The sequence below is a fragment of the Hyperolius riggenbachi genome, chromosome 1 (assembly GCF_040937935.1).
Source record: "Hyperolius riggenbachi isolate aHypRig1 chromosome 1, aHypRig1.pri, whole genome shotgun sequence".
NCBI lineage: Eukaryota > Metazoa > Chordata > Amphibia > Anura > Hyperoliidae > Hyperolius > Hyperolius riggenbachi.
Window position 1 is genome coordinate 296,187,655 of NC_090646.1, and position 19,933 is coordinate 296,207,587.

Consider the following 19,933-nt stretch of genomic DNA (forward strand, 5'->3'; position numbering starts at 1 on the left):
CGCCAATTGGCATTAGGCGGTTCTGGGGCTGCCGCCACGACCACGCCCATTGTCGTGGGGCAGTCTTTAAGTAGTTAAGCTGGTGAAGGAAGAATAGTCTCTGCTGGGCTTTCTTCTGCGTAGAGGTGTGCTTTCCAAATCCGGTCATCTGAGATGGTTGCCCAGGAAGTGGCTGCTGGATACTCTTTAGACTTCAGCAACATCGATAAAGATCGGAGGTGGATTAGCAGAATGCTTCCTGAAGTCGATGATCATCCCGACTGTTTTGGTTGTGTTGAGGAGGACCAGCTTGTTGTTTTTACACCAGTGGCATACTCGATTGACCAACTGACAGTAGGCCTGCTCATCATTCATAGTTACAAGGCCAACGATGGTGATGTCAGCAAACTTGATGTTTTTGATAGTTTGCTGTGGAAATGCAGTTATTCATACAGAGGGAGACTAGCAACGGTGACAAGACGTAGCCTTGTGGGGCTCCAGTGTTAAATAGAAAGCAGGCTCTGCAGACCCCTGGAGCAGCGGTCTGTTGCAATTAAAACCTCTGCAACCCCTATTGCTATTCCACTGATTCTGCAGCATACCACAATCATGTAAATCTGTAATAAGAATGAGAGCATCCATCTGCCAGTAACAGTGCACACATTTGTTTTCTGAAGCTCCATGTCTGAGAAACACATATTTATTCAGCCTGGGGTGGAGCCAGTGAGGTATTCAAATTCCGTGCACAGAGGAAAATAATTAGATTGGGGCACTTCTTTGGATGTGAAATCTACTGTAGCATTAGAAATATTTCACTGTGTGTAGATTAAAAAATACATTATGCAGCAGGCGCGTCGCTAGCCCTATTTTGGGGGGCACGTGCCCCCAATCTGTCCCGGGGTGCCCCCGATCTGTTCCCCAGGGATGCCCGCTGCCCCCTCCTGGCCGCCGCTGCCCCTCCCGGCTGTCCCCGCTTCCAGAGTGTCAGACCTCAATCAGCGGGCGACCAGATAGAGCGGGCGCTAGGACCTAGCGGACACCGCTGATATGCGGAAGTGACATCACTTCCGCATATACATCGTGGTGTGCCCGGTGCCCGCTCTATCTGATCGGGTCGCCCGCTGATCGAGGTCTGACGGTGCTGCTGGCTGCGAGAGGTGAGGGGGGGAAGCGGTGGCCAGGAGGACTCCTGTCAGTATCTAACTGGGGGTCCCTGTCACTTCCTAACCTGGGGGCACCTGTCACTCACTACCTAAATGGTGGTCCCTGTCACTCACTACCTAAATGGGGGTCCCTGTCACTCACTACCTAAATGGGGGTCCCTGTCACTCACTACCTAAACGGGGATCCCTGTCACTCACTACCTAAATGGGGGGTTCCTGTCACTCACTGCCTAAACAGGGGGTCCCGATCACTCACTACCTAAACGGGGGTCCCTTTCACTTCCTAACTTGGGGTCCCTGTCACGCACTACCTAAATAAGGGTCCCTGTCACTTACTATCTAACCTGGTGGTCCCTGTCACTCACTATCTAACCTGGTAATCCCTGTCACTCACTACCTAACCTGGTGGTCCCTGTCACTCACTATCTAACCTGGTGGTCCCTGTCACTCACTACCTAACTGGGGGTCCCTCCCTGTCACTCACTACCTAACCTGGTGGTCCCTGTCACTCACTACCTAACCTGGTGGTCCCTGTCACTCACTACCTAACCTGGTGGTCCCTGTCACTCACTACCTAACCTGGTGGTCCCTGTCACTCACTACCTAACCTGGTGGTCCCTGTCACTCACAACCTAACTGGTGGTCCCTGTCACTCACTACCTAACTCGGGGTCCCTGTCACTCACTACCAAACTCGTTGTCCCTGTCACTCACTAGCTAACCTGGGGGTCCCTGTCACTCACTACCTAACCTGGGGGGCACCTGTCACTACCTAAACTATCCAGGCCAGCCAGACCAGCATCGCCACCAGCCAACCAGTCCAGAATCACTGTCAAAAAGGCCACAGCATCACCACCAGTCAGGCCAGCATTTACTTCAACAGCCTAGCATTACCGCCAGCCAGGTCACAGCATCACCGCCAGCCAACACAGCCACAGCATCGGCCACAGCATCACTGCCAGGCCTTTCAGCCCACACATCATCCCCAATCCAGCCAAAAACACTATTGCCAGGCACAGCAGCCAGTAGAGGAGAATTCAGAAGCCAGGTGAGAGGTGTCTACCATATTCTGCCTATTTATGTGAAATGCTGTCTATTTATGTGCCTCATCACTGCTGAATTTGTCTTGTTGGGAGCCTCATGATTTGTTGGGGGCCTCAAGATTGCTGAATTTGTCTTGTTGGGGGCCTCATGATTGCTGAATTTGTCTTGTTGGGGGCCTCACGATTGCTGAATTTATCATGTCGGGGGCCTCATGATTGCTGAATTTGTCATGTTGGTGGCCTCAAGATTGCTGAATTTGTCTTGATGGGGGGCCTCATGATTGCTGAATTTGTCTTGCTGTGGGTCACATGATTGCTAACTGCGAGACTATGGGAAAAGCTGAATCCTCATCATATGAGACAATAGCATTAAACCTACTTTTTAGCGTTTTAAAACAGAAAATAAAACTGGAAGGTTCTAAAAATTTGAATACATTTTTTCAGGAGTAGGATGGATGAAATTGTTTATCTTCACAGTTTACTTTCAACTTGGATTTTCCATAATGTTCATGTATGAGTTAAAACGTTTGTACAGTATTTAGTTTAAATTGCTGTTGCCACTTTGCGATAGATAAGTGAATTTTGGGTTGCAGTTTGGGCACTCGGCCTCCAAAAGGTTCGCCACCACTGTCCTAATCTAATGTCCCACCATTGCTAGGTTCATGTAAATTTGTCTCCACCCGTTACCACACCCACATTCTGGTCCATGGCCCACCCATTTTTCGGTGTGGCACGCCAAGCACAATGTGACCCTCATATTTTTCGGCGCGCTAACTGCAGTGTGCTGAATTCTGCTGTCTACAGTATGTACAGTATACGCTGTTCTCTAGTGCCGGCACTGTGTGATCTACCTCCAGTGTGTACAGTATAAGGTGTTACTCTGTGCCTTTACTGATTGTAAACCAGCTGTGTTGTATGCTGATCCCTGCTACTTTCAGTATGTACAGTATTAGCTGTAAAGCCTGGTACGCACATACAATTTTGATTAGTCAATTTTAGCTCTGTTCATCAAATTCATTGTCTGTTGGCCCACTTACTGCACGGGGGTGGTAAAATTGGTCAGTGATTGACCAATCAAAATTGTATGTGCGTATACATCTTTAAACTATGCCTATACTGATTGTAAATTATCTAAATAAAAGACATGGAGCTCCATCCAATATTTCGATGGGCAGGCCCCTTATCTGTAGCTTACACCGCTGCTAAGTTCATGTACATTTGGCCCCACCCATGGCCACGCCCACTTACCTCATGGGCACGCCACTCGGCCGAAAGTTCAGGACCAAGCTTATACAGACGGACCATTAGCTTGCAGGCTAGCAATGTGTCTGTTGCTATGGGGGTGATCTTAAACAATATTGATCATTTACACTTAACAAGGTAGTGCCAAGAGTTGCCTGTGTTTGGTTTCTTCTTCCCTTTGCACAGCCATAAATAGTAATGTTGACCCCTGTTGAGCATTCCCATGGAGATGGTTAGATAGTGCCTGCACAAGTGACACTGACCTGAGATAGATGAATGGTATTGTATGTATAGCAGTGCAGAAGCAGGATACCTTGATAATGAGCAAGTATGGCTTCCCACATTTAGCTGAATAAGTGCAAGCTCTGCATAAAATAATTTTTCTTAACGTTAACACACATTGACACGATTGTGTCCATTATAGCAGGCCTAAACTTTAATATATCCTCATGGCATAAATAATAAAGTACACAAATCGTGGGGGGAAAAAAAAGCGGAGTCCCTAACGTAACTATTTATGTATTTTTTTTAAATGCTGTTTTTTTTTTGTGTGTGTTTTATTTGGGGGGGGGGGGGGCAGGGGAGTGGGAAGGAGGGGCTCATTTTTTATTTAAAGGGACCCTGAGCAGTCGTTAAAAATGAAATTGGTACTTACCTGGGGCTTCCTCCAGCCCACCGTATGCCGCGAGGTCCCCCGGCGTCCACCTTGTTTCTCTCCCAGTCCCGCTGGCGGCTCCGTTACCGGTGATTTTTGGGCTGAAAGTCGGCTGTACACTTCCTGGACGGCCACACTCTGTGTCGTCACGCCGGCCACTATGCATCACGTCGGCCGGCGTGACAGTCCTGTGCATGCGCGGTTTTCTAACTCCAAATCGCGCATGCGCAAGACTGTCACACTGGCCCGGCGGGATGATGCAGAGCGTGGCCATCCAGGAAATATACAGACTAGTTTCAGCCGGAAAGTCCCCAGTAACGGAGCCGCCAGCGGGACCGGGAGGGGAGCCAGGAGGACGTCGGGGAACCTTGCGGCCTACGGTGGGCTGGAGGAGGCCCCAGGTAAGTACCAATTTCAGGGTCCTTTTAATTTATATTGTGTAAAATGTGTATTTTCCATGTATTTTTTTACCACTAGATGTCCCCACACACACTGACCTGCGTGCTCAGAAGAGAGTTACTAGGCATTGTTGTTACAGAAATGTCCATTGGCTTCTCGTTGAAGTCATGATCATATCCTTACAGGCACTTTGATTTTCTCAGGGAATACATGTTCCCATTCACCAATCACAGATGTGTCAGTCTCGGCAGGTGCAAGCTGCAGGAGCACGCATGTGCAGCAGCGAGCAACACAGTGAAAAAAAGTCTCAGGTGCACATGTCAGCAGTTTGTGCCTGGTTTGTAACCTGTACTTAGTAAAGGATTCTTTGTATTGCTTCAGACCTTCTGCAAAACCTTTTTTTTCTTGAACGAACTACTGGTGATTAAGTTACCTGGATCCTGCACAGTCCATCCAAACCAGAGGTGGAACACTTCTGTCTTATACTTTTTATGTCAAATTTTAATATAGGAGAGGGGAAAATGTTTTTATCGTGGAAAGTCCAGCATTAATTCATAATTGTGCTTGCTATGTGCTGAGTTGTCTGTGTGTTCAATTTTGTTATCTAATGGTTTGTTTGTAGCTTTGTTCTATGAGTTTCTTTGGTTCTGTGTTTTTGTTTTAAAAAAATATTTGTGAAGTGTTAAGTTGGTAAACATATTCAGAAGAAAGTTCTAATGCTTCTGGTCTCTGGACACTGCACCACAAACCATATGGTGATGCAAAGGACATCTGCATCCTCCAGCCATCTCTGATGATCCTTCATCTTATCTCAAATGACACAAAGCAGAGAAGGTTATCAAGAGGCAGAAACCAATCTGTATGTCCTGAGTTATTTTACCACTGTAGACCAGCTCTCTGCCTACAGTACTTTAAATTGACACTATACAGTAGGCACACGTTCACATTAAATGACCGTAACAGTAAAAAAGGGCGCAGGAGGCTAGTGGACAAATCGGGCGCCGCCATTCACTCTCATAATAAATATCGTTTAATGGGTGCCCGATAGGAAAAAAGGGCGCCGGAGAAAAATAACGTTTTAAAAGCGGCGCCCGGAGACTTAATGTTTTATTACTGCTTCTCATGATGACACATTATTTAATGATTTATAATTTTTTAAATATTATATTTAAACGAAAAACAGTACAATATTTTTTCAAACATTATTTTTAAACCAAAAACAGTACAATTTTTTTTTTTTTACATTATTTTTAAACGAAAAAACCGCACAATATGTTTTTCAAACGTTATTAATGCTTATCACAGGGGGGGTCTTAGGTTTAGGCACCACCAGGGGGGTCTTAGGTTTAGGCACCAACAGGGGGGTGTTAGGTTTAGGCACCAACAGGGGGGTCTTAGGTTTAGGCACCAACAGGGGGGTCTTAGGTTTAGGCACCAACAGGGGGTCTTAGGTTTAGGCACCAACAGGGGGGTCTTAGGTTTAGGCACCAACAGGGGGGTCTTAGGTTTAGGCACCAACAGGGGGTCTTAGGTTTAGGCACCAACAGGGGGGTCTTAGGTTTAGGCACCAACAGGGGGTCTTAGGTTTAGGCACCAACAGGGGGGTCTTAGGTTTAGGCACCAACAGGGGGGTCTTAGGTTTAGGCATCAACAGGGGGGTCTAGGGGTTAGGGGTAGGTACAGGGAGGGTTACTTAGTAATTTTTTTTAAACGTTATTATACGTTTCACTATTTAAACGAAAGATTAACGTTTTTACAATTGCCAATTTAATGCACATTATTTAATGATTTATAACTTTATAAAACATTAATTTTAAACGAAATACAGTACAATACATTTTTAAACGTTATCCATGCTTATCGTTTAAAACCCAGCGACCTTTTTTCCCAGTGCCCCTTTTTAACGTACGCTTAAATGACATGATTCTGAAAGAATCTGTTACATTTATCTAGAAAAATGCAGGATATTCTGTCATTAAAATGTTAGTGTGGGTGGCTGGTGTAGGTTTGTTTTGTTTTTAAACAGCTGGTAATGTCTGATTACTATTTTCTTCCACATTGGTTATCATTGTATTAATGCTATACGTGTAAGCAAGCGAGCAGTGTGTTATCTGTCCCTGATCAGCACAGGAAAGGGGGATTATGGTTATCGTAATACTTCTGGAAAAATAAAAAAGGAAATTAATGGCGTAAAATATGGCAATCCTACCTAATAAAATACAAGGGTCCCTGCGTCCCATGTCCCTGTGTCAGTGCTTTTGCGCTACTGCGCATGTCCTGTACTGATACGGCTGTTGGGACAGGACGCGGGCCGGGTGGGCGGGTGTGTGTGTGTGCGTGTGTGGGGGGGTTGTGCGAGCTTGGGAGGTGGGTGGGCGTGTGTGCGCTCACGTGTTGCGGGTGCGTGCATGCAGTCGGGCGTGCTCTGTAGCGGCGGTGACAGACCTAGAGCTCGTTTTCAAACAGGCTTAGGTCACTAGTCATTTATAAAAAAAAAAAAAAACTTTTTAAGTCCTTTGGAAAAGTGGTGGCTAAGTTGTGGAAAAAATGGCAGTAAGGAAAACCTGTGACAGGAGAAAGTGCTTTGTAAAAAAAAAAAACCTTTCTTTTTCCACCTTAATTATAAGGAGCTAATTCCGGAAATAAGCAGTTAAGGAGCGAAAATTCATGAGATACACAGATAAGAAGAGATACAGTAAATCCTGAGTTAACTACATGTTGAACAGAGGAAATGTCCTCCACAACCTCTGAAAAGTCACTTGAGCTTCCAGGATGTAGATACAGCAAAAACCACGTTATTGCAAACTCAGTTAGGGCCCATTTCCACTAGACGCGTTGCTATGCGGAAACCGCTCCCCATCGCAACGCAAGGAAACTGCAACCAATTCATGTCAATGGAGTAGTTTCCATTGACTCGAATTTACCTGGCGATGCGTCGCAGGGGAAATTATGGATCGCAAGCTGCAGATTTCTGCAGCACGCATCCAAGTCCCCATAGCCGCCGATGGGAAGCCGCATCCGGTAGTACGGAAGACAACCAGAAGTACTTGTGAGGGGATGCGGCGAACGCCTTGCATCCTAATCGCCAGTGGAAACAGGCCTTTAAAGGAACACTATAAAACCAAGTGTTCTAAAATGACAATGTACAAATAATGTCAAGTAGCTGTGTAAACATTTTCCCACTTTTCATGTTAAATATCAGAGGCAAAAAGCTTTAATTCATTTTGTTTAGGATTTAACACTATTGGAACAAATCATTCTCAAAAGGGGGTATCTGCTTCAACGTACAGCCAGTGTTGTTGTTTTTTGCATATCAGACTACAGAGTATTTTTCTCTGAAAGCAAAAAGAAAAGTATGAAAAGACAAAACAGACAATTACAAATGTTTTTATAACATGTTACACTTCCTCTGCTCTCTTCAGACACTTTAGTCAGACACACAGTAAACAGGCAGCTGCAGCTGCTGAGAGCTTCCTCACACACAGGGTTAACAGATGCACTGTGAGGGAATTACCCTCCTCTCATGGTACACTCTGCCATCAGATTTGAGCAGACTTGCCTCAGTTAAGAGTGAAATTAATTTGATACAGTAAACAAAAGAGATAAGCAAGTCAAATGTATAAATCATTATTTACCAGCACTTTTTTTATTTACCAGCAGTTTTTTTTAACCAGACCTCTCAAACAACCAGAAAAAAATTCTGGTCTTGCAGAATGCATAATCTACTTAATTTTCTAATTCTTTATTCATTAATAAACCTCTGTTCCATTAAGTTAAAGGAAACATCCGAGGAAATGTAAAAAAAAAATAAAAATCAACTTGCTTGCTCAGAACACTCCAGATGACGTCAGCGCGACACCGAGTGGCTCTCGCGCAGGAGCAGTGGATGCCAACCTGGTGAGGTCGGCATCTGCACTGGAGGGGACCAGGAGCCACTGGAGCTGCAGCGAGAGCACAGGACGGCTGCAAATGGCTGGAGGAAGCCCCAGGTAAGTTGATCTTTTCTTTTTTTTTTCATTTCCTCGGACATTCCCTTGAAGTCTGTCCTTTGTCCTAAATTGTTTTTATTGCTGTATTTCAACATTAATACAGAGTTTATGGTAAGTATACAGTGTTTGGTATAGTACTGTTTTATAGCTAGACCTATTTTTAACATCGACTCTCAAGCAACCAGAAACTACACTTATCCGGCATCAGCCAATTGCCGTTGGTGCCGGATAATGGGGGTTTTACTGTATTCTGCAATTAATGAGCTGCATGGATGTTAACACATCTGTACTCATTACTCCAGGTAATCTGTAGAGTAATAGCCAGAGAAATACTCTGCTGTGTGATTTCCCCCACTCCCCCTTACATCTTACCCTCCATGCAGAGATTGGCACCAGCAGGGGCGCTTTTAGGCGTAGGCAATACAGGCCATTGCCTGGAGTGCCATTGGTCCTGGAGGAGCCATGTTGTTGGATTAAGTCACTCCCCCTTAATGAAGCCACACCCCCTGACTAAGCCCCACCCCCTTGAGTGTTCTATTACTTGCTTCTGCTGCATCTGCTTAGCGTAAGTTGCAGGCAGCTGCCACTCTGTCCCTCTGTGCCTTGTGCATTCTTTTCCCCTCTTTGTGCCTCCTTCTGTCCCTTTTGTGCCTCCTTCTGTCTCCTTGTGCCTCCTTCAGTCCCTTGTGCCATGTCTGACCCCCTGTTTGTTATTCTGTCTCCCTGTGTGCCTCCTTCTGTCTCCCTTTGTGCCTCCTTCTGTGTCCATGTGCCTCCTTCAGTCCCCCTGTGCCACCTCTGCCTCCTTCTGTGCCCCTTTGTGCCTCCTTATGTCCCCTTGTGCTACCTCTGCCCCCCTGTTCCTCCTTCAGTTCCACTCTGCCTCCTAGACCTCCTTCTGTCTCCCTTTGTTCTCCATGTGCCTCTTCAGTCCCAATGTGCCACCTCTGTCACCCTTTGCCTCCTTCTGTGCCCTTTTGTGCCTTCTTCCATCTCCCTATTGCTCTGTCTGTCCCCCTGTGCCTCCTTCTGTCTCCCTGTGGCTCCTTACATCCCCCTCTGCCTTCTTCTGTACCCTTTTTTGCCTCCTTCTGTCCCCCTGTGTGCATTTTTCTTTCCCCCATTGTGCCACCTGCTGTCTCCCGGCGCCTTCTTCTGTCCCCTTTTGTGCTTTTTTCTGTCCCCTTTGTGCCTCCTGTCCCCTGTGTGCATTATTTATTAAACAACATTATAATTTTGCATCAAAATCTGCATTTTCTGTCTTGAAATTTTTTTTGCAAAACTGTTTTTTCTTCCAATACACATTTTTGCTCAACTGAGAACTATACTGCATGAAAATGTATTTTCTCATGTCCATTGACTTCAATGCATTTGGTGAGGATGTGTAATTTCATGCCCATATAGTTTTGGGAATATTCTCATTTGTACCTGTGACATTTTCGCAAAAATGATGGCAAAACAAAAATGGCCATATTCGTTCATCACTATAGGGGATTTGGGTGGAATTGGAGTAACTTATTTTCTGCCTCTCCAATTAGGGTCTGTTTTCCAATTCTGTGTAGTACAGCTGTAGCGGTTTAGAAACCTGCTATTGCATGCAGGCTACTTTTGATAACGCTAAGAGCTTTACATTTTAAGTGTAATATTAATTTTGCATGGAACATTGTGTCTTGACACTTTCTTTTGTAGTTTTTCTACACAATGAAATATAGTATGATCATTTGAAATAATAAAATCTGCATAATTTACATGTTAGTGCATTATTTATTTAGCAGTTTTGAATGGCAGTTTAAAACACAATAAATATTGTGAGATCATTTATTAATATCTGCTGTTTTGAGCATAATGTAATACACACACACAAATATACATGCTAGTAGATTGCTAGACAGTGTGAAGGTTAACCACTTGAGGACCACAGTGGTAACACCCCCCCCCCCCCCCCCAAAGTCCAGGCTATGTTTTGCATATTTGGCCACTGCAGCTTCAAGGCCAAGCTGTAGGACCGCACAATACAGCACACGAGTGATTTCCCCCCCTCCCTTTTCTCCCCACCAACAGAGCTCCCTGTTGGTGGGGTCTGATCGCCCCCCAGTTATTTGTTTTTTACAAATATTCTTCTCTATTTTTATTTAAAAAGTGTATTTTCTTATTATTTTTTCCCCCTGTCCCTCCCGCCCACCCCCCGCCAGCCAATCACGGCGATCGGCTGTCATAGGCTTCTGCCTATGAGAGCCGATCGCTCTCTTGTCCCCCAGGGGGACAGCCGTGTCACACGGCTATCCCCAGTACAGCGCTACTGCCAATCGCATCGCTGTACATGTAAATAGACGGTGATCACGCCGTCTAACAGATAGGCCACATTAGAGGCCTACTTATAAAGGTGATATGCATCCTGGTCTCCAGAAAAGTGGTCTAGTTCGTCCAGAAATCATTGCACTTTTTTAGGTCACCATATTTAATATTTTATAAGTGACAAACCACCAAGCTTGACACTTTCTCTTGAAAACTATGTTCGTCATATTTATAAAGCAGTGAACAGGTGATCACCACTGTATAATTCGCCAAATGGTGGTTAAGTGGGGAATGCCATGGGCTACAATGGAGGAGCCTTGTGTGCTTCAAAACACACTATTTGCAAACCCTAAAAAGGTGGCAGATCAGTTTGCTAGGTATTTCAATGAAGTGTATAATCGAACATCGAGACACAGGACACACCTTACAAATTTTATTGATAAACTTTCATTACCTAAGCTAACAGAGGGCGAAATTACTTTTCTAAATTATGACATTACTGAAAGTGAGGTCAAAGCTGCGATCACAAATCTTAAAAATATGAAGTCCCCAGGACCAGACGGTATTCCAAGTGAATTATTTAAAATAATAAAATCAGAAATTGCTCCACCTTTAACAAAGATGTACAAGAAAATTTTTAAAGATCAGGTCTACCCACAAACAGGCCAATTAGCATATAGAAAACTTCTGCATAAAGAGGGACGAGATCCAGGGGACCCGGACTCCTATAGGCCCATCTCGCTATTGAACCAAGATGTTAAATTGCTATCTAAAATCTTGGCAGATAGATTAGCCTCTATAATGCCTAGATTAATTCACAATAATCAAGTTGGCTTCATTAAAGGGAAATCAGCAGTGGGGAATATTTGCAAAATCATGCTATTGCTCGAGCAGGTTAGAGCGTACCCTGACACTTACAAAAACAGTGCTATATTATCACTTGATGCAGAAAAGGCCTTTGACAACGTTGAATGGAACTGGCTTTTTGAAGTCATGGAAAAACAGGGTTTCAAAGGGCTTTCAAGAACGGCATAAAAGCCATTTATAACACACCTCAAGCACAGATACACTCCCAGGGTTTTCTCTCCTCACGCATTGACTTGTTAAAGGACACGTGCCAGGGATGCCCATTCTTGCTCCTATTATTTAACCTAGCGCTTGAACCATTGGCTACAATACTTAGATCCAAAATTAACGGTATACAAATAGTGTCTAAATGTGTTAATCAAGCCTTATTTGCAGATGACATGCTGCTCTTCCTGGAGGACCCAACCACTCAGGTCCCGGAAGTATTTTCCATCCTAGAGTAAGTGGGAACATGGTCAGGTTTCAAAATTAACAAACGTAAAAGTGTGTTGTTTCCAATATCCAGAAAAGCAATATCACACAAACAATGGATGAACCTGGGAGTGTCCTTGGACAGAACATAATTTAAATATTTGGGTATTCAAATCACAAGGGTCCCCACTCAATTATATAGTGCAAACTTTATCTCTTTAATTAAAGATATCATACGAGAGTTAGAGAGCTGGGGGGGGGGGGGGGGGGGGATTGCCTGTGGGTCTTCCAGAGAGAGCAGCACTAATCAAAATGTTTTCCATGGGTAGGCTCCTGTATCCACTACAGACCTTACCACTACTACTCAAGCACAAAGACCTACAGGCCTTGCAATCACCCTCTAACAAATTCCTTTGGAGAGGTAAAAAAAAACACGGATTGCTTTCTCCAAACTCTTTCTGGCCAGAGGGTTGGGAGGACTTAAACTTCCAGATGTTAGAAGTTACAACTTAGCCTCATTACTGAGACATGTTCAGGACTGGATCCTGTGGACAAGCAAATTCTCCAATTATAATTTAGAAGCAGAAATAGCTCAGTCCTGGTCGTTACTTTGCTTATTACACTCAAACCTGTACAAGCTTCCTTTGAGATTCAAAAGCACTGTAATATTTAGAGATACTATTGCTGCATGAAGAGCAGTGAGGAAAAAATTGGGGATTCCAACCTTAATATCCAAATATATGCCACTTTGGGGCAATTTTAATTACCCTCTATGTACACAACAAATACATTTTGCAAAATGGGATGAAAAAGGTTTAGCAAGTTTGGGGCGTTTGCTTGATCTGCGTACAGGATCCTGGCTTCCTTTTAAGGAAATACTGCAACTATACCACCTTACCCCAGTGGACTATTTCCCATATTTACAGATTAGATCATACGTTCGAGCGGTAGTAAAAGATATCAAAAAGATAGCTATAGCCACGAAATTTGACAATCTAATTGGGCCTAGAACCCCACCTAGAAACCTATCAGAAATTTATAGTATTTTAAGGGATCTAGGGGAAGAGAAGAGTAAAATACTAATAGCCAAACCATGGCGAAAATACATAGTAGACGAAACATTGCATACTAAAATATGTGAAGGCATTGTGATGGTTAATGAGGTCATCAAATCAGAAACATGGCGAGCTTCTCATTTACTCTTTGCACATAGGGCACAGTATGCTTTTAATATAAAATATAAGCTTCCTCCGGCACACTATGTACCTGAATGTCCCAAGTGGCAATTACTAAATGCAAATTTATATCACTGTGTATGGTTGTTTCCCAGGATTGAAATATATTGAGAAAAAAATGATGGAAATGGCTAATGATATATGTCACAAACAGAGCCGGATTAAGGCTAAATGGGGCCCTAAGCAAAGTAACTGATTTGGGCTCCCCCATCATGTCGTAATAGAATCAGAAGATGCAGCTGCACAGCCACATGCCGCACACACCGGGGCAGCCGAGCTACTGGTTGCTGTGGGCAACAGCCCGCTTTCCTCTGTGGGTGCACAATGCAGGGAATAGCAGCGGCAAAATGCAGAGTGAGAGATGAATGGCTGGGAAATTTGCACTCAGGGGCTGGGGCACCCCTGTGAAGAGGGCGCCAGATATCACAGCAGTAGCACTTTCCACCTGCATCTCCAGCCTGGCAATAGCAGAAAGCCCTGGACACCGCCAAACCGGAAGCCGTTCCCCAGACAGAATTACATAACGACCCCCACCACCGAACAACCGATTTCCTCCCAAACTAGACAGCCACCATGCAGCCTCCATCCCAGTGAATACGATAGTCCAGCAGAGAAGACAGCCGCAGCGGGGGAGAATGACAGCACCAGATGACTCACATTCACCTATTGCGATCCAAACAAACAGGTCCCGTCATCCGAAGCCCATCTGTCTCCTCTAGAGTGCTGCCGCTCTGTTACTACTACTACTACTACTACTTCCTGTCTGATCTGAGAATCAGGAAGTTCAGAGCGAGCGGCTGCACTGTAGAAGAGCCAGATGGGTTTCAGATGACGGGATCTCTATCGCTTGGATCATGATAGGTGAGTGAGCGTTTGCCATCTGCTGCTATCATTCTTGCTGCAGCTGTGGTTCTCTGTGGGAAGGGAGGGAGGAGTGGGCAGCGGCAGAGCGCACAGTAGCAGGAGGGGGACCTAGGAGGAGAGCCTGGCTCTGAAGACAATCAACAGCGCACGGCATCATTTGACAGGACAAGACAAGACAAATAACATTTATATCGCGCTTTTCTCCTGGCGGACTCAAGGCGCCAGAGCTGCAGTCACTAGGACGCGCCCTATAGGCAGTAGCAGTGCAAGAGAGACTTGCCTAAGGTCTCCTACTGAATAGGTGCTGGCTTACTGAACAGGCAGAGCCAAGATTCGAACCCTGGTCTCCTGTGTCAGAGGCAGAGCCCTTAAAGGGACTCCAAGCAGTGCCTATGGGTATGCCTTTAAGCATACCCACAACTATTTAATTACATCCTCACACCTACCAGCATGATGTTTGTAATTATATCCCCCTGGGTTCCTTATATTTCATTGCATTGTGCTGAATCGAGCTGCCGAAATTTGGAGAAAAGTCGTCTTGTGTAATACAATGTAACTATGGAAAGATGCATATCATTTTGAAGCTCTTTTTCTCCTCTTTCCAAGGATAGATCAACTGCCACCCTACGCCTTTTAGTTTTCGCTATTTTCGTGATCAAAATTGCCGTGGCCGTGATTTCGATCGCAAAAATAGCGAAAACTAAAAGGCATAGGGCGGCGGTTTATATATCATTGGAAAGAGGAGAAAGAGAGCTTTAAAATGATATGCATCTTTCCATAGTTATTGCACTGCTCAGAGTCCCTTTAACCATTATACCATCCAGCCACCGCTGACAGGATGGCGAGGGCTGGTTTATGTGCTGATGGGGCCCCTTTGACTCTGAATGGGGCCCCAAGCGACTGCTTTTGTTGCCTGGTAATCCGGCCCTGGTCACAAAAGTGTGGCTAACGACAGAGATTTGTGCCTATTTAAATATTCCAAATTGGGAGATACAGATCCGCAGGAGAAGCCTTCATTGCTGTTCCATATCATCATTATCGCATGCATAACCTTGTTCAGCTGGTGGCTGAAGCCAAGTCTACCTAAAATGTCAGACGTTAAAAAGGAAATATTCAAGTTATTCGCCATAGAAAAACTACTAGTCCTCCAAGCAAAAGAAAAGCGTGCAAAGGCTTTTTTTAAACTCTGGAGGAACTTTATTGTCAAGATGTTTACCCACCAGGAAATAAATCATCTTATGGAACGCTTTAAGTATACAACATGGTATTGCGCGGAAGACATTGTGGGTACATTGGGCAGGTTAAGAATAGGGGCATCTGTGTAAGGGCTAACCTTAACCATTTCTGCCACCTAGACGTGAAGCTCACGTCCGGGCGGGTGCTCTGCTGCGGTGGCACGCTCCCGCGTGCGATCGCCCCCCCCGTGCTCCCGTGCTGTCCCCCAGTAGCCCTGGGATCTGTGAACGGGAACATGGTTCCCGATCACCGATCCGTGTCCCCAGCAGAAAAACCGGAGCGCTCTTACAAGAGGCTTCAGTCTTTCTGTATGTAAAATCTTCCGCGTCATCCTTGTGCTTCCGCTTAGCAAGAAGCACAAGGAGAAAAAAAAATTCAAGTTGGCCATCTTATGGCCAAATAGTAAAACTACATCTACATATTTTTTACATTACAATTTACACATATAATAACATTAAAAATAAACTGTTTATTTCCCACACCAAAATATTACCCAAATACAATTTTAAATGGAAAACAAAAAAAAAGACATAAATAGTTACCTAAGGGTCTGAACTTTTTAAATATGCATTTGAAGGGGGTATACTACAAACATTTTTTAAATTATAAGCTTGTAAATAGTGATGGATGCAAAACGGAAAAAATGCACCTTTATTTCCAAATAAAATATTTGCGCCATACATTGTGATAGGGACAAAATTTAAATGGTGTCATAACCGAGACAAACGGGCAAATAAAATACATAGGTTTTAATTATGGTAGCATGGATTATTTTAAAGCTGTAATGGCCGAAGACTGAGAAATAATGCATTTTTTCAATTTTTTTCTTATTAACCCTCCTGGCGGTTTGTAAAAGTCCGCCAGGGGGCAGCAAATACGTTTTTTTAATTTTTTTTTTTTTCATGTAGCGAGACGAGGTCTCGCTACATGATAGCCGCTGCTCAGCGGCATCCCCCCAGCCCCTCCGATCGCCGCCGGCGATCGGAGATCAAGAGATCCCGTTCAAAGAACGGGATCTCTTGGAGGGCTTCCCCCGTCGCCATGGCGACGGGGCGGGCTGACGTCACCGACGTCATCGACGTCGTGACGTCAAAGGGGACTCCGATCCACCCCACGGCGCTGCCTGGCACTGATTGGCCAGGCAGCGCACGGGGTCTGGGAGGGGGGGCAGCTGCGGCGACGCGTATAGCGGCGGATCGGCGGGTAGCAGCGGCGATCAGACACTGCACGCAGCTAGCAAAGTGCTAGCTGCGTGCAGCAAAAAAAAATTTATGCAAATCGGCCCAGCGGGGCCTGAGCGGTGCCTCCCGGCGGCATAGCCCGTGCTCAGCACGGGCTTACCGCCAGGGAGGTTAATCCTGTTAAAATGCATTTATAAAAAAATAATTCTTAGCAAAATGTACCACCCAAAGAAAGCCTAATTAGTGGTGGAAAAAAACAAGATGTAGATCAATACATTGTGATAAGTAGTGATAAAGTTATTAGCGAATGAATGGGAGGTGAAAGTTGCTCTGATGCATAAAGTGAAAAATCCCCGCGGGCTGAAATGGTTAAATTGGAGAAGAGAGTTCTGGAATCTGATAGTAAATATTGGTAAAGACTACCTCCATGCAGAGAGATGGGGTTAGGGGGTATTTGTTTCGGGGAGGGGGGGGGATGTGTTATTTGGGGGGAAAAAGGAAATTTAGCAGCAACAATAATAAATCTGATTGCCCATTTCTTAACCATTGCATTATAAAATTGGTGACCAGAATATATAAACTGCAGAACAATTATATATGTTTTATTTGTTTTGACGTCCCCCCCCCCTCCCCCCCCCCCCTTTATACATTTTCCCCTTGTGTTTCAGCATTAACAAAAAAATACAGATTTTAAGGAATTTTTAAACAGGTCCTTTGGTTCCTGGAAATTAATTTGTTATTGTTACTGCAAAGACATGTAAAATAGATTAGATTAGCGTAGATTAAAACAAGAAAACACCCATAGTGAAACAAAGGACAACAACACGTTTATTGTCACTAAAATCTAACTTTCATTTTGGTAGTTAATCAATATTTTTCTTGTTTTAGTACAAAACACAGTACAACACCCGGGTATTTAAAGTGCCTGTAGCACCTGATCTGAACATTACATCAGTGACAGAACAGACCACCGAGGCCATCAATGTCAGTGGGATTGTGGAGAACGTCACCCGTGCAATGGAGAAACTGCAGGAGATTATTGAGCTGGAAGAGATCGTGCCCACATCTGGCTCAGCAAATGGAGTAAATGCCTTGGGCCTGGTGGTCTTTTCCTTGTGTTTTGGACTTGTGATTGGACATATGAAGGAACAGGGGAGGGCTCTCAAAGAATTCTTTGATTGCCTTAATGAGGCTATTATGAGACTGGTTGCCATCATCATATGGTAAGAAGTTACCCAAAAATGAACAGATTGTAGTTCTCTCTCATTTGAGATAATGGCCTCAATTCACTAAGATCATGCTGGTAATAATAAGACAAGAGAAAGCTTATCACCACACATGGATCGGTATGTTCCGTGTTAATTCACTAAAGAAGCTTGCCTTATTATGGTGTAGAGATAAGTTTTTGCAGTGAGAGTTCTCTTATCACTCCAGTCTTTAAGTTACCGCCTCTGCAGTTATTTTCACATGCCTGTCTTTAACTTTAGAATTCTGGAGTTATTTTAAGGATTGAAACATTAACTTTAGAGATCTCACCTTAACTTAAAGACAGAAGAGTTAACTTTAGGTTTGCCTGAGGTAAAATGTTTCCTCAATACTACATGCCTTATCACCATAGTGATAACTATAATAACAGCTCAGAAACGTTATTAAATACAGGAAATAAGCTTAGTGAATTGAGGCCAATGTAAGGAAGAGTCCCTCTTTTACGACCAAATTGACTAGTCAACTTGTTTCTCAATGGCCTTTTTTAATTCTAACTTGAACTGTAGAAATAAATGTTCAATTAAAATTGCCACCATCAATAGTTTAGCCTATGAACTAGCTAGACCAGAACTCTGTACAAGAAAATCAAAACCAGTAAGAAGGCTGCAAACCTAGCAGCCTTATCTCTGCCTGCTGTCTGTCCATCAATATTTCCTTTTATTAAGCCAACATGGGTCCTGTTTGACAGGAGAGTTGAAGGTTGCAGCATTACTTGCCCCTTTCCCACCCTTTGGGGTGTATGCACTAAAATGCACTAAGCAGAACAATGTGCATTCAAGAGAACCTGAACTGAAAATAAAAAGTCAAAATAACCATACACAGGTCATACTTGCCTCCTGTGTAATCTACACCTCAATCTCTTTCTCCTCTCCTGCGTCCCATTTCTCCACTGTGATCAAAGGAATTCTCCGTCCTCCATTTTAAAAATGGCCGTAACCCCATAACAGCTTCCTGGTCAGCACACTGTTAAACTGTAATATCGCCCACTTGAGCCATAGGAAAACATGGACATTACCTAGCACATTCAGTTGTAACTGACAGCTGCTGACATATAACTGACAACAACTGGTATATTTCAGTTCTGACAAAATATTGTCAGAACTGGAAAGGATCACTATAAGAAGAAAATGGTGAGCTTCTGAGAGGAAGTGATTGTGAGGTTAGTATGTAATATTAATTTGCAGCTATGTCATGTGTTTATTTTACATAATTTTACACACTTCAGGTTCCATTTAAAGTCTAACTGCACTATGAGTAGAGCAGAAAGCAGTAGAAGACATAATTCTGCTTAATGCAGTGTGGTGCATACACCTCTTTGTGAGCATTCAGACTTCTGCATCTGTGCTGAGGTTGGAGGGTGGCATCAGAGGGGAGCTCGTCTGCCCTTCCATTACCTGGAAGTGCAAGCAGAAATGGAGAATTATTTTAAAGAACACACTTTACGGATTGGATTACAATGACCACAACCCTTACTGTTATTTTGATTTCTAATACTGAGCTCACATCTGCTTAAAGCGGAATGAAACTCAGCATTTCTTTTTTGCTCTAAAAAATTATTTGCAGCATATTATATACAACCAGCATTTTTTTTTTACTAGAACAACATTCAAAGGCTTACACACAGGACTTGAAAGTTCAATGCAGAGAAATCTGGACGCATCCAAAATGTAGATAATGTTATCTTGTGTTTACTTAATTGTATCAAGTGAGGAATGTGACACATTCTCTTACTGTGCAGACTCTCCGGAACACAGACAGATACTCAGAAAGCATTTCTGCTCAAAATTCAAAATGAATAAATCAGTTATGAATAAAATGCAAAGGCAGCTCTCCGAGCAAAAAAAAAAAACCTGTACTTTGGGAACTTGTAATTTCTAAATGAATAATACTTATGCACAAATGAAAATATGATAACCGTATAGCATATAAAAAGTAGAAAAACAAGTTTTTGTTGAATATTATGTCAGGGTTTTATACCGCTTTAAAACTAGGGGTGATGGGGTTCCATTTGGTAAAACATTTTTGGTGGAACATGGGTTCCTCTTTTTTACATTACTCCATAACCAGACACATACAGATGGTCAGTGATATGCAAATAATTGTCTTGAA

General features: G+C 43.8%; 1 protein-coding gene across 3 annotated transcripts in view; it reads left to right on the forward strand.

The window, feature by feature from the left end:
* LOC137508264 (excitatory amino acid transporter 1-like) overlaps positions 1-19,933 on the forward strand; it is a 263,434-nt gene that overhangs the window by 180,638 nt on the left and 62,863 nt on the right. For all 3 annotated transcript variants that reach the window (XR_011020480.1, XM_068233742.1, XM_068233741.1), the window contains exon 7: positions 17,447-17,781. Coding sequence is in view for 2 of the 3 variants with exons in the window: in XM_068233742.1 (XP_068089843.1) it covers positions 17,447-17,781 (335 nt within the window). In the remaining variant the exon portion in view is untranslated. The remainder of the gene's footprint in view (positions 1-17,446; positions 17,782-19,933) is intronic.